Source organism: Serinus canaria, chromosome 10 (genome assembly GCF_022539315.1).
Source record: "Serinus canaria isolate serCan28SL12 chromosome 10, serCan2020, whole genome shotgun sequence".
Lineage (NCBI taxonomy): Eukaryota > Metazoa > Chordata > Aves > Passeriformes > Fringillidae > Serinus > Serinus canaria.
In genome coordinates this window covers 1,419,409-1,434,076 of record NC_066324.1, presented here as the reverse complement: position 1 = coordinate 1,434,076, position 14,668 = coordinate 1,419,409, and the positions used below count along the sequence as shown (strand labels likewise).

At 53.8% G+C, this 14,668-nt stretch overlaps 1 protein-coding gene across 1 annotated transcript in view; it reads right to left on the bottom strand.

The window, feature by feature from the left end:
* ITGA11 (integrin subunit alpha 11) overlaps positions 1-7,293 on the bottom strand; it is a 41,989-nt gene extending 34,696 nt beyond the window's left edge. The window contains exons 1-2 of the mRNA XM_050978582.1: positions 7,128-7,293; positions 2,897-3,008 (exon numbers count right to left, since the gene is read on the bottom strand). Coding sequence (XP_050834539.1) covers positions 2,897-3,008; positions 7,128-7,179 — 164 coding nt within the window. The 5' untranslated portion in view covers positions 7,180-7,293. The remainder of the gene's footprint in view (positions 1-2,896; positions 3,009-7,127) is intronic.
* Positions 7,294-14,668: the final 7,375 nt, after the last annotated feature.

Here is a 14,668-nt window from a genome sequence, read left to right as displayed (position 1 = left end):
TCCAGCTCCTGCCAGAGGTTTTCTTGGCTGGAATTCTCCCGTGGCTTGGCCGCCGCCGCCGCCGCCGCTGGAGCGCTTGGAATATTTTGGTGGAAGCGCAGAGAATTCCATAATGTCTGCTCCCAGCTCCCCCTCCCAGCCCGGGATGCAGGATCTGTGGCCACCCACCCCATTCCCAGCTTTCCTGGGGATTTTCCCTCTTTTTGGCCTCGTTTTCAAGAAAATCACGGAACGGTTTGGGTCATTCCAGCCCCACTTCCAGAGGTTGCTCCGAGCTGGATTTGAACATTCCAGGGATGGGGTGGCAAAAAATCTGGGAATCAACAGTGGCTCTGAAGGAGAAGGGTTTGTTTGGGGTGGAAATGGGAGATTGGGAAAAGCCACCTGGGAAACTCCCAGTTTTCTTGGGAATCTCCAGAGGGAAGTGGAGATCCCACAGGACCCTGTGGATGCAGATCCCTGCTCTTGAACCTCCAGGAAGATTCTTCCCAAAATTCCATGAGAATTCCAGGTTGTGTTCACTCCAAACATCCAGGAGCTCCCATTCCCATTCCAGGTTTTAAGGGATACACATCCCGTTTGTGGGAATTCTGCTCACTATTCCCAAAGAAATCCATCCACAGCACCCATCCTGCCGGGATTTGGGATTCAAACTCTCCAAGAGCCTTTTCCTCCTCCCAGGAATTCCTTCTCCTTATCCCAAAATTCCCCCCCGGTCATTTTGTCCCAGCAGCACCGGGAGTTCCCATTTTTCCCAAAAAACCCCCAGTTTGGACACTGGGAATGCTCTGATCCCATAATTCCAGGTCCCCTTTCCCTGCCTGCTCCGGGAGCGGGAAGCTGCCATTCCACGGAGCTCCGGTGGATTTTGGGATGAATTCCAGGCACCTGCTGTCATCTTTTCCATCCCCACTCGGAGAAGGCACCTCCAGCTCCAGGGAAAGGATGGAAAAAGTGTGGAAAAGGAGGTCTGGAAACCCCTCACTGCTCTGGAAAATGCCGGAGCAAAATCAAATCCCACATGGATGAGCTTTTCCAGCCTTAAATATCCAAGTGGAATTTCCCCCTCCCCCCCCACCCCCCAGAGTTTAATAACCCGAATTTTTTCCTCTGAATTTTTTCCATGGATTTTCCGCTCTCTGGGATGCACTTCCATGGTTCTGGGTGGTTCCTTGAAAACTCGGGGGAAAGGGGAAAATCCCCGACTCCCAAGAATACCTGGAAAATCCAATCAGTTTGGAGCCGCTCCAACCTCCCCTCAGGAATATATGGAAAAAAAACATAAACACAAAATTCTTGGAATCCGTTCCCAAACAATTCCCGGCAGCCAAAAGCAGCACTGAAAGGCTCAGACTGAAGGAGAGGTGCCAAAATCCTCGGATTCCGCGCTTGGAATTTGGCAGCTGGGTCCCGGCACATCCATGGCTGGGATTCTGGGAGAGCCCCAGAGTCTCCGCTGTATTCCAGTGGATTTTGTGGAATTCTGTGGGATGGGATTGGAAGGTGCTCAGCAGGAATTGGGGCCTCAGGACATTCCCTTTCCTTCCGTGTCCTGCCAGCTCCTGGAATTGTCCAGCTCCTGGAATTCTGATCCAGCTCCCTCTGCACATCCATGTTTTTTTTTATTCCAGAGGTTTCTGGTTGCTCCCAGATTTCTCCGTTTTTCAGCCGCATCCAAACTTCTCCCCTGGAATCTTTTCCCGCTCAATTTTGGATTCCGGCAGCGCTGTCCTGAGTTTTTGTGTCCGTGTCCATCCACAGGATCCCGCTGGAAAAATTCCGTTTTTCCAAGCAGAGGAACCCACAGGAGGAAAAACTAGAGGTGGATCCTGTGGATGTTGGCAGGAAAAGTTGGGAAAAGAAGCCAGGGATGGTCCTTGGTCCTGCTTGGGAAAGCAGGAAGGAATTCCCAGTTTCCAGGGAATTCAGCCCTTGGCCATCCCACCATGGTGGTAGCACAGAAAAACGGGATAAGGGATCCCGAAATCCTGGGAATTGCAGCCCCTCGGCTGGGATGGAGCTAAAACGGCTCCTATGGATACAACCGGGATGAGAATATTCCCAGAATTGGCATCTTCCAGCAATTTCCCTCGGAATCCCGGGAAACACTGAACTCCCAACTTTCATCCCAAGGCACCAGCCCTTCCACAGGATGCACGATCCCAATGGGAAAAACTCCCAGTCCCGGTGGAAAACAGGGCTGGGAGCCATGGAAAGAGAGAGCCTGACTTCCCAGAATTCCCTGGAATGGGAATCTCAGCTTCAGGACACAGGAGGGTTTTCCACAGGTGGCAAAGGTCGGATTCCAGAATTCCAGGGGTATCCATTGCATTGGTTATGGGATTAAGCCTGGATTCATCCACCTGGGGGGGCAGATCCTGAATTCCAGGGAATTCCACGGGCTTTGGAGCATCCGGATGCGCTCCTGGAATGCTCCAAAGGTCTCTGCCAATATCTGGGTGGGATCCCCTGGGATTCTTTCCCCTGGGATCAGCCAAACCCACTCCAAATCCCAAACCGGAGCCAATCCCAGGCTCATCCCACATTCCCGATGGATCGATTCTCCAGGCCCCAGCTCCTCCATGCAAACTGTAAAAACCAGGATGGCCTGGACCCAAATTCCAGATGGGATTCCAGCCCTGGGGGGCTCCAAGGAATCGTGATCCAGCCAGGAACAGCCCCTCCATTCCCACCCTTCCCAAATTCCCAATGTTCCCTTATCCCACCAAAAATTCCTCTTTTTTCTAAGGAAAACCTTTCCTTCGTCCGGCACCTCCAGGAGCAACCTGATCCTGGCCCAGCAATTCCTGGGAATTCTGGAGGAGATGTCAGGTGGGTCGGTGCAATTCCCGATGAAATTCCCCCGGGAATTCCCGGTTTTCCGGAGCCCACTCACCATTTCTTCCCGCCGATGTCGTGCTGCTGCACCGTGTATCCAAAAAAAGATTCCCTGGATCCCGCGATGATCTGGGGCCTCTTGGTGTCGATGTTGAAGGAATTCCCGAATCCTGGGGGAAAAGAAAGGGCAAGGATCCGTCAGCCAAAAAGCTGGAAGACGCCAATTCCACCCGGGTGAACTCGGAATTCCGAAATCCGGGAAAGGTTCCGGCCATGGAATTATTCCGATCCCAGCCCCGCCCCGGCTGCTCCCGCCTGGGGTTGGACTCGATGATTCCAGAGGCGCTTCCAACCTCTCCCATCCCGGGAAAGCCGCTCCCGAATTTTTGAAGATGCTGGGATGGGTTGATCCCATTCCCATCCCAGCCAGGATGGGAATTCCAAAGCATTCCAGCCCCCACCTCATCTGCAGCTTCCCAAAATTCCGCTCTCCATCCTGGAGATCCCAGGGAATATCCAGCCCTGGGCATGGAGCTGGGAGCTCCTTTAGGATTCGGAATTCCTGGAATTCAGCCCATTCCCAGCCCTCAGCAGCTCATCCTGGGAATTCCCTGGAGCCAGGATGGGAAGGGGAAGGAGAAAGGAGCTCCTCCCTCTGGAATCCATGGATTCAGCCACTTCCATGGGGATCACGGGATGGGATCCATGGAAAAGGGATCCCAGTCACTCCTGAGGGTTTTCCCAAGGATCCAAAGCTGGGATTCCCATTCCCTGTGTGAGGAGGGGCAGCTCCAGAGGGGGATATGCCTGAGGATGGAATTCCAGCCGATTTCTGGGATTGGTCCTTTCCCTCTGGGAAATGCCGCTTCCCACAGAACAGGGGGAGCAGGATCCACGGCATCCCAATCCCGGGATTCTGGTGCTCACAGGGAACAAATTCCAGAGAAATTTCCTTGAGCAAAATCTGGGGAATTCTCTGGCAGCTCCTCCATGTGCCTGGAGCCAGATCCAGGTGGGAAATTGGGAAATCAGGAATTGCCCTAGGATTGGGAATCTTGGGAATGCTGGGGATGCTACCCATGGGAAGAGAGGGACACGGCCCAGATTCCGGGCTGGAGCAGCAGGATGGACACGGATAACCGGGATATCCCAGACTGGATTCCCTGAATCCTGCTGGATGCTTCATTCCAAGAAAAACCTTGGAATCCCCCTCCAGGACAGGGACGGGATGCTCAGTTTGGGATTTCTAGGGATATCAAGGAGCTGCCAGCAGGACAGGAAAGTCCAGGACGGGAATGTTTGGATAGGCAGGAATGTCGGGGGAAAAGGGAATGTTTGGAATCCCAGGAACGAATCCGCTCCTGGAGCAGGGAATGGAGGAATCCGGCCACGGATTCCGAGGAGAAGGAGCTTCCAAATGATCCAGAAAGAAATTCTGGAAAGCCAGGATAAAAAAATCCCGGGATAAAAAAACCCGGGAGACGGGGATGAGAGCCAAGATATTTTGTGGAGCGTTGACCTCATTTCACATCCCAAAGAAATGAAAACCTCGGGAGAGAGGGAAGCTGGGATTGGCCACGGGATGATGGGAAAGGGGGAAGGGCACCGGAGCACGCTGGGATCAGACGGAATTTCGGGAACTTTGGATTCCCAGCAAGAAACTCCAAGATCCGGAAAAGTCTTGGATGCAGAGGAAGTGTTGGAGATGGATTTTCCTCTCGATTATCCTGGATTTTGCACTGCAGACCCCCAGGATGAGGATTTTTGGGAATGGGAACACCGGGATAAATTGGAGAATCCCATTCCATGGTTTAGGATAAAAATTCCGGAAAAGGAACAGAAATATTCCATGAAATGGGAAATCTCCGGGAAAACGGGGAGGGGAGCTGGGAGTGGCTCCTGCTGGAGCACCCCAATCCCAGGGAAGCAAAAAATCTGGGAGAGAAGATTCCAAGCAACGGATGGAACCTCAAAACTCCGACAAAAAGAAAGGAATAAAATAAATATTGGGAATATTCCAGCTGGGAATATTCCAACCGGCTCCAGCTGAAATGGGAATTTTAGGAGAGGTTATCCAGGAGATTTGGGAGCCAGAGAGATTTTCCTGCCGGGAATGAGGAAAATCTGAAAGTTCCCCCCTTTGATCCCTATCCCAAAGAAGTGATCAAAAGCTCCAGGTTTTCCCTGGAATTCCGAGGGAGCCTCAAGTTCCTCCTTTTCTTTGGAGCTCCTGGAGCATCCAAACTTTTGACTCTTGTCAAGGAAAATGTTGGGAAACAAGAAAGTCTTTGGGAGAGAAGGACGGGAATAAAATCCACCTTTCCTGCCAGGGTGAAAATCGGGGTAGGAAAAGTCCTGGAAAGGAAATTTCTGGGATGGGGATGATTCCAAAGGCCCCAGCGCCAGGAAAAAAATGGGGGAAAACTGGGAGAGAGAAGGGGGGAAAGGGGGGAAAATGGGGGGGGGGAGAAGGAGGGAAAACCGGGGGAAAAATTGGAATAACTTTGGGAAAAGATGGAAATAAAGGCCGGGAAAAAAAGGGAGGGGGGAATTGGAAAAAACTGGGGAGAAAAGGGGAAAATTGCCCTGCCTGAATCCTTTGGGATTCCCAGCTGGAAAAGGAACCCTGGGAAGTGCCTGGAAGCTTTCCCATCATTCCCAAACCTGGTCCTGCTTCCATGAAAATTTGAGGCTGGATTTTGCTGCCTTTCCCCGGAGTTTTCCGATTCCCCAGAAGAAAATCCTGGTTTTTCCTTGGACTGTCAGGAAAATCCAGCTTTTTTTTTTTTTTTGCCTGGCTTCCGGCACTGCCTGAGCTCGGGGTGGAATTCCTGGAGAGGGAATATTGAGCTGAACTAGGAAAACTTTCTAAAGGATAAAGAAACTTGGGAAAATATCTCTGGGAAGCAGCAGGGTGGGCTTGAATTCCTGGGGATCCAAGGGAATGCTGCCAGCTCCCAGAGTCTGTCCCTGGCTTCAGGGAAAATCCCGGGATTTGGATGGGAAGGCCGGGAATGCTGGGGCTGAACAGAAGCTCAGTCATCCTGGAACATTCCTGCCTTCCCACAAAATTGTTTCCCAAAAAAACCCATTCCTGCTCTCCCAAAATTGTTTCCCAAAGCTCCGGAGGGGCTTTGCTACAGCAGGACCTTGTGCTTCCAGAATTCCCACAAAATCCCTGGGTCCAGAAACATCCAGGGACAGAAACTCCCCAGGATGGGAATCCCAGTGGGAAAATTCACGGCCAGAAAAATCCAGGGATAGGGAAAGAAAACTGGGAGAGAGGAGAGAAAAACCAGGGAATGTTTCATCCCAGGGAGCAAATTCAGGGATCATTTCCACACATCCCAAGGCAGAATTCCCAAATCCCCCTTCCACGATCCCCCCTTTAAGGACCAGCACCGTGTCCACGGGGGAATATCCCGGGAATCTGGCAAATGCCAGGATTTTTCCAACATCCCATTCCCGAGCCGCATCCATGCCTCCATCCACACATGGATCCAATTATTTCAGGAAAAGCAGCGCGGCCGCGGCTCCCTTGAAAGGATCTCCCGGCAGAAAGGGGAAAAAAAAAAAAAAAAATCCCAAAAAGCGCCAATCCCATAAAAGCCCCGAGCAGGCTGGCGCGTTTTCCAGCAGGAAGTTTGGGAATGTTTGCAGCTGGAGGAGGCGCGAGCCGGTGGCAGTGGGGAAAAGCGATTTTTTTTTTTTTTTTTTTTATTTTTCCCGATTTTTTCCCCCACCCCGGGTTTTTTCCCGTTTTCTTCCCGCTTCGGCGGCTCCCGGCGCGGGTGGATTCCAGATGGGATTAAAGCAGGAATGGGGGAGTCGCTTTTCCCAAAGAAAAACCCCTGGAAAAAGCAGAAAAATCCATCCCAGCCCCCCTCACCCGGAGCAGAACGGGAGAAGCCGCAGGATCAGCTCCTGGAATTAAACTCCGCCTGAAGCCTCTCCTAAGTTTAACCCCGAGCATTCCCGGTTTTCCAGCGGGACGAACCTCAGAAAAGCTGGATTTCGGGAAAAGGGAGCTTTCCTCCCCCCCAGTACCCGATCCTTTGGGGTTATCCCGGTTAATCCCGCTCCAAGGCCGAGGAGGGATCGGGAGCTTCCCGGGAATTCCAGGATCTCCCAGGGAGATTCCAGGAATTCTCGGGAATTCCAGGATCCCTTCCCAGCTGCCTCCAGCTCGCTCCCGGCAAAACTTTTCCAAGAGCCCCGTGAAGGTTTCTCCAGCACTTTTCCCAAGCCATTCCCGGTTTTTTTGGGGGGGGATTGGGATGAGCACTCACCGGGCAGGAGGCAGAGGGAGCAGGCCAGGAGAATCCCGCTGGGAATATCCATGGAATCGCCGGCTGCCCCAGTCCCCGCTCCCGAGCATCGGCGGGACTGGGAGCTCCGATCCCAGATCCCTTCCCTTATCCCAAACTTTTCCCGGCTCCCTGACAGCGGGAGAGCGCTGGGAGGGAGTGGGAGGGACCAGGGAACGGGGAGGAGGGAAAGGATGGCCATGGGGACGGCCCTTTCCAGCCGGGACACCCTTTAGGGAGCGGATTCCAGGTGGGAATTCCAGCCTGGAGTCGGCTGTGCCAGCCGGGAATGCCCACCTGGAATCGGGGCTGTGCCAGCCGGGAATGCCCACCTGGAATCGGGGCTGTGCCAGCCAGGAATTCCCACCTGGAATCGGCTGCGCCAGCCGGGAGTGCCCACCTGGAATCCCGGGATGAGGCGCAGCAGGAAAGGATGGGAATGGGGACAGCCGCCTCCAGGCCGTGCCAGCCTTTAGGGAGCGGATTCCAGCCGGGAATTCCCACCTGGAATCAGCTGTGCCAGCCAGGGATCCCAGCCCGGAATCAGCTGAGCCAGCCGGGAATCGCGACCTGGAATCAGCTGTGCCAACCGGGAATTCCAACCTAGAATCGGGGCGATGCCAGATGGGAATTCCGATCTGGAATCCCGGGCCTCTCGCGGTGGGATCCCACAGGGATGGGAAGGGTTCCAAGGGGACACCGACGGCCGCGGGTGGCACCTGCGGGGGTGTCACCTCCCCGTGTCCGGGTGTCACCTCCTCTGGGAAAAGACTGGGAGAGGGAGGAGAGGGAAAAACTGGGAAAAAGGGGGATAAAAACCTGGGAAGGAAATAAGGGAAAAACTGAGAAGAAAGGGAGGAAAAAATCTGGGAGAGAGAGGGGGGAAAACTGGGGGAAAATAAAGGAGAAAACTGGGAGAGGGGAGGAGAAAACAGGGAATGTTTCATCCCAGGGAGCAAGTTCAGCTGGATGCAGATTTGGGAATGACATCAGCCATTCCCAAAGGGAAGATCCCGTGTTTTTCCCAGATTAAAATCCTTGGATGACTCCTCAAAAACCCGGGAGGAGGAGGAGGCTGCTCCGGCCGTGTGCTCCCAGCTGACCCCTGGATCCAGGAAAAGCTTTTGTTTGTCTGGAAAAACCCCTGGATAGCAGGAATTCCTCATGGAATCATGGAATGGGGAGCTCATCCCATTCCAATCCCTCTCCACGGGCGGGAATGGCACCCACAAATCCCTGGATCCAAATCCCAGCTCCCCCAGATCCCACAGGAATTTGTGCTTCCATCTCACCGCACTCCCGACCTTCCTTCCCTGTTTTTTGGGATCATCCCAGGAGGTTTTCTGGATTTTTCCAGGCTCCAGCTGTTCCTGCAGCAGCTCCTTGATCCCGACCTGTGGGAGACATCTGGCCTTGGATGCGGCTGCCTCGGGAGTTTGGGAAGAACCAGGCTGGAAACCAGGAATGTAAACACAGGCCAGGAATGACAACAAATTCCCGAATTCCCAGATTTCAGCGCAGGAGGAGCTGGGGAGGGGGGGCGTGCAGGGATTTTATCCCGCTCCAGAGGTTTCCCCACTTCCCAGGGAAAGATGGATGCTCGGGAACAGCAAACCCCACTCCAGAGCTGGATTTGGGATTGGGATTTGTCCCTCCGGATACCCGGGAGCAGCTCCAAGCCGGAGCACGTGGATCCCTCATTCCCGATCCATCAGCTCTGCTGAGCTCAGAGCTCTGGGGAATTGCTCCAAAAAAAAAAAAAGTTGGAAGCAGAATTCCAGCCTCTCCCACAGCATCAGCTCTTCCCAAAGCCAGGAAAACAGGGAAGAAGAATTCCAGCCTCTTCCACACAGGAAAACAGAGATTGCCCCCCCCAAACACTGGGATGGATCCTAGGATTATCCTCCCAAAATACTGGGATGGATCCTTGGATCTGCTCCCCAAAATTCTGGGAAGAATTCTGGATGTGGCTCCCCTAAAATGTTGGGATGGATCTTGGGATTTCCCCCCAGAATCCTGGAGTGAATCCAGGGATCAGCCTCCCAAATTCTGGGATGGATCCTGGGATCTTTCCCCAAATGCTGGGATGGGTCCTGGGATCTTTCCCCAAAATGCTGTGGCAATCTCTAGGATCAGCCCCAGGAATTCTGGGATGGCTCCCAGAAAATGGGGCAGGACTGGCAGATGGGGGCTGCAAATCTTGGGAATTCTGGTGGGAATGAGGAGCTCGGGGGGGGGGGGGGGGGCGCTCCCCTGGCCCTTTCCAAGCCCTGCTCCCATTCCTGGGAATTGTGGGAATCCTTGGCTCAGTGGGAGGCACTGGGGGGTCCCGTGTCCCCCCCCCCCCCCCATCATCTCAAGGAAATTTGGGAATGCTCCTGGAGCGAGGGGAAAACCAGGAGCCGAGCCAAAGGTGTCGGGCTTGCCTTTAAAATTCCCGGTGGAGCCAAGTGCCGAGCTCATCCATCAAACATTGGATCCAGGCATGGAAAACGCTCCTTCAGTTCCCTGGGCTGGCTTCCAACAGGATTCCTGCCAGGAGCCTTTTCCATGCTCCCCTCCGGCTGTTTTCCGAGCTGCCACCAGATCCCACAGTTTCCAAATCCAGCTTTTCCCCGGCAGACGGACACGGGGCAGCCGCAAATTCCCTTTTCATGGAATTCCATACCCCTGTAGGAGCCTGGGAGGCCCCAGGATGAGGAGGGGTGGGAAAGGAGCCCCCAGTGGAATTCCAGGATTCCTGCTGGGAGACTCCGTGCCGCCCTCATTCCCATTCCAGGGACACCGCTCCCTATAGGAGATGAATTATGGGATATGAAAACTCTGGGAATTTCCTGGAAGCTCCCGCAGCTCAGGGAGTCCATGGGATCCAAACGCTGTTGGATTGGGAATATCCCCCGTAAACCTGAATGTTGGGCCAGGATTTATCCCAAATTTTTCCCCCTTTTTCCCCCTCTGATTCCTCGAGCTTTATTCCATTGGCCTTGGAAAAAGACAGGAATTTTGCCAGACAATTCCAGGGGGTCACCACAATCCTCAGTCCATGAGGGATGTTGGGAAAATGTTGGATTTGGGAATGGGAACGGTGCAGAGCCGCCCACACAGGGAGATTCCCACCTGAGTCCATCTGGATTCCACGGAATTTTTGTAACCTCTTGGATTTTCCCATTAATCCCTGTTTAATCCTCTCCTGCTGGGGTTTCCCGGGATCCCACAGCTTCCTCTTCCTCCATCCCGCTGCTCTTTCCACTTCCACAGAAATCCGAATGGGCAGAAAATGAGGAAGCTGGGATAGGCACTGAACATAGATACACAGAAACTATGGAATCCTGGAATGGTTTGGGTGGGAAGGGCCCTTAAACCCTTCCCATTCCATGGGCAGGGACAATTCCCACTATCCCAGGGGGCTCCAAGCCTCAGCCAGCCTGTTCTTGGACACTCCAATTCCCCAAATTCCTCTCTTTTCCTCCAAAACCTCTTCCCTGGATCTCTTGCCTTGCTCCCTTTCCGTCACCCTCTCCCAAGCTTTTCCCATCCTATGGAATCTACACTCCATCCCCAGGAATTCCCAATCCTGGTGGTCTCCAGAGGACCGGAAGCCGAGGGCACCACTTGGAAATTTGGAATTTCAGCTCCCACTTCCCTCTCCTGTTCCTTTGGAAGCGATTTTCCATTGGGAAGGGCTTCTCCCCCAAAGCCACACTTCCCAGGAATTCCCAGCCCTGGTGGTCTCCGGAGGACTGGAAGCAGAGGGCACCACTTGGAACTGGGAATTCCAGCTCCCACTGGGAGGAGCTGCCTCGTCTCCGATCCCTTCACCCCTTGGAATTCTCGTTCGCGCTCCGCATTCACTTCATACTTGGAATGAGCCAAGGCGGCTCCAGATTCCCCTCCCAGTGAAAAATCGGGATCTTTTCCAGGGATAATGGGAACCAGCTGCCGGCGGCCGAGCAGACGGAGCTGTTTGTTCCCGCTCCCGGCGGAACAAATGGAATCATCTCCCTCCCAAATCCCGGGATCGGGGCTGTCCGTGCGCCCCCAGCGCCAGGTATCGCTATTCCAGAGGAACTTCCATCCACAGGGACGAGCGCCCGGCCCTGGACTTCTCCATAAATTATCCGCTCTGGAATCCAAACACCGGCCTCCGGATAATTGGCGGCTGCGGATATTCCAGGGCTCTCCGGGTGCTGTATCCATGGTTTTCCCGTTCCTCTGTAATTGTGGGCAGAGCCAGGGACGTGCCGGGATTCGGCCACGCGGCTCCGGAATGTCCCGGGGCCGGAATCCCTGGAAGGGCCACGGCAGCAGCTCCGGGGGTTTTTCCCTAAGGATCAGTTTTTGCCAAGGAGGATCATCCACCCTTCATTCCCGAGGGAATGGTGGCGCTGAGGAAGAGCTGGAAAAGCTGGAATTGTCCCACCTGTCCCTGGGTGGGGTTGGGATTGGGGGGGGAGGGTGATCCATGAAAGGCTGGGATCAGCAATCCCATGGAAAGATTGGGATCAGCAATCCCAGGGAAAAACTGGGATCACCACGTCCCATGGAAAGATTGGAGTCACCAATTCCAATGGAAAGATTGGGATCAGCAATCCCATGGAAAAACTGGGATCACCATGTCCCATGGAAAGATTGGAGAAACCAATTCCAATGGAAAAACTGGGGTCACCAATTCCAATGGAAAAACTGGGATCACCAATCCCATGGAAAAACTGGGATCACCAATCCCATGGAAAAACTGGGGTCACCAATCCCATGGAAAGACTGGGGTCACCAATCCAGCTCCGCTCTTCCTACATTCCCAGCCAGCCAGGTGGGAATTTTCCCGAGGATTTTTTTGAATTGCTCACATCCAGCCCAGCAGGAAACGAGATTCCAGGATAACCCAAGGGGTGGGATGGGGAAAGATGGAAAATTATCCATGGTGGGCTGCAGATGCTGCGAGGGGGGGAAACGGGAATTTTTGGGAACGGCTTCATTCCTTATCCCGGCCCAGATCCCTGATCCTGAATTTCTATGGAATTCCGCTCATCCCAAGGTTTGTCCCGTGTGTCCCCGCGGTGACCACACCCGTGCTCCCGGTGAGATTCCCATTCCCAAGATTTCCGCAGCGATTCCCTCCCGGCAGCGCCAGGAGAGGGAGCCCGAGGCGCTCCCGGATCCAGGAATTCTCCGCTCCACGAGGCCGCATCCAGCGGGATCCGCTCTTCCCATTCCCGGGACACGCCGCGGGTCGGGAATTCCAGCTGGGATTCTGCTCCACAACTCTGGGAATGCGGTGCCTGGATCCAGTCCCGCTGGAGCAATTCCCGTTGGGAATCCTCCTGGGCTGCGGGAGACACATTCCAGAGGGCACCGGCACCAACCTGGATCCCTGCTCCTGCTGGGAATTCAGGGGTGGTCGTGGGAATTCAGGGATCTCTGCTGGGAATTCAGGAATGCCGGTGGAAAATCCGGAATCTCCGGTGCTGGGGGAGGCCGGGACACAGCGCCCGGATCCCGCTCAGTGCCAGCAGGAGATCAGAATCCTTGGAATTCTTTCCAGGTGCTGAGCATCTCCCCTTCCCGGGATCCGCAGCAGGATCATGGATGTTCTCCAGGAAAACAAATCCGGCTGGGAGCTGGGATGGGATCCCACCGAACATTCCAAGACAAATCTGAGGCACAGAATCCCTGGGATGTTTCCCTGCCCTCCCCACTATTCCCAAAGCTGGGATTTGGGATTGCAGGGCTGGAGCCTGAGCTGTTTTCCTGACCGTGCCAGAGGAATTCCCTCCAGGAAGGGAACTGTCCCATCCTTGGCAGTGCTGCAAATTCCCAAATTCCCACCCCATTCTCAGCATTCCCACTCATCCCAGCTCGGATGAGGGCCTCCCCTGGCTTTCCCATCTTTCCCAACTCCCAGCCCCCTTCCCAACATTTCTGGGCTCCTCCCAAGCTGCATTTGGGATTTGGGAGATGCTGGGATTTCCCCCAACCTGGAAAATCGGGATCCACCCCTCACCAGATTCCCGGGATCCTCCCAGCTCCAGGCACCTTCCCAGCCTTCCCTTCCCATCCTACCTTTCCCAGCTATCCCAGCTCAGCTCCCAGTTTTTTCCAAGTTCTCAGAGTTTTTCCAAGCCGTTCATTGGGATAATTAATTCCTGGGATAATTAATTCCCCCTCTGGGATGAGGCAGCCGGGACATGGAGCTGCTCCAAGGCTCTGGAAAACCGGGATTCTCCTCCTCCGGCTTTTCCAGGCCTGGATATCCCCTGTCCTGAGCTCTGCTTCATTCCAAGCATCCTCTCAGATCCTTCGGATCCTGGGAAAAATGAGGATTTTTGGGAAAAGGTCGCGGCTGGGTGGGTCGGGATTAAGCAGTGGCTGATGTCATTAATTCCCTGTTAATTGCATTAACCTTTCCCACACTCTCCAGCCCAGCTCACGTGGTTTATCCTTAAAAACAGCCGGTTTTCAAGGAATATTTGGGATTTTTCCTCCTCTTGGCACCAGATCCATTGGTTTTTTACAGGGATGCTTGGAATAAAACTCATCTTCCACCGGATTCTCGGTGGAATAATCTTCCCGTAAAAGGGAAATCCTTGCTTTTGGGGCTGTGCTCTTCTTCCAGGAGGATTGGGAATGCCTTTGGAATTGGCCTGGAGTTGTTTGAAAGAAATAAAATTAATTGGAGGAAAAAATAAATTTAAAAAAAAAAAAAATTTAAACCGAAAAAAATTAATCCTGGAGAATTCCAGGCCTGGGCTGTATCCTGGTTCCATTCCCTGGAAACAGGGAGATAATTTTTTTTTTTTTCTCCTTAAATATTTATCCCCAGTATTCACCTGTCATCCTGGAGATTTTGAAGCATGGGAAAAAATTCCCGGATTTGGGGCCTGCAAGGTGACACAGCCACAGGTGGCAGGGATGCTCCTAAATTCCTTTATTCCATTCAGAATTCCCCAAATCCCCCCAGATTTCTTTGGACTCTATGCCATTGGCAGTGGGATTTCCTTGGTGGAGAGAGCAGGAGTTGGGATTAAATTCTCCAGGATTTTTCCCCCCCTTTTGGGACCGGGATTTTGGGGTTTTTTGGACACACCGATGTCCTGAATTATTCCCAGTGCCACTTCCAGCTGGACCTGGGAAACGGAGCTCCAGCCCTGCTGGTGTCACTGTCGTTAATAAAAACCAGGTAAAAAATCTCCTTTTCCATGCGGGTGGATCCTTCTGGATGCCGCAGCAGCCTGGAATATCCGGGAATACCGAAATATCCATGGATTCTTTAATTTCCATGGAACATCCACCCCCCCTCCCCCGGCTCGCTGGAATCGGCCGAGGCCAGGCCTGGGATGGGATGGGCTTTCAGCTCCTTCCCAGCTCAGCATTCCAGGATTTCCTGGCGCTGTCGGGATGGGAGGGAGCCGGGCCATGTCGCGATAGCTGGGAATCCTCGCCGACACCGCGCGTTTGTCGCGACCCCTCCCAGTATGGCTGCACCGGCCCGGCTGCGCATCCCGGGGCGGAACCGCGGCTCGCAA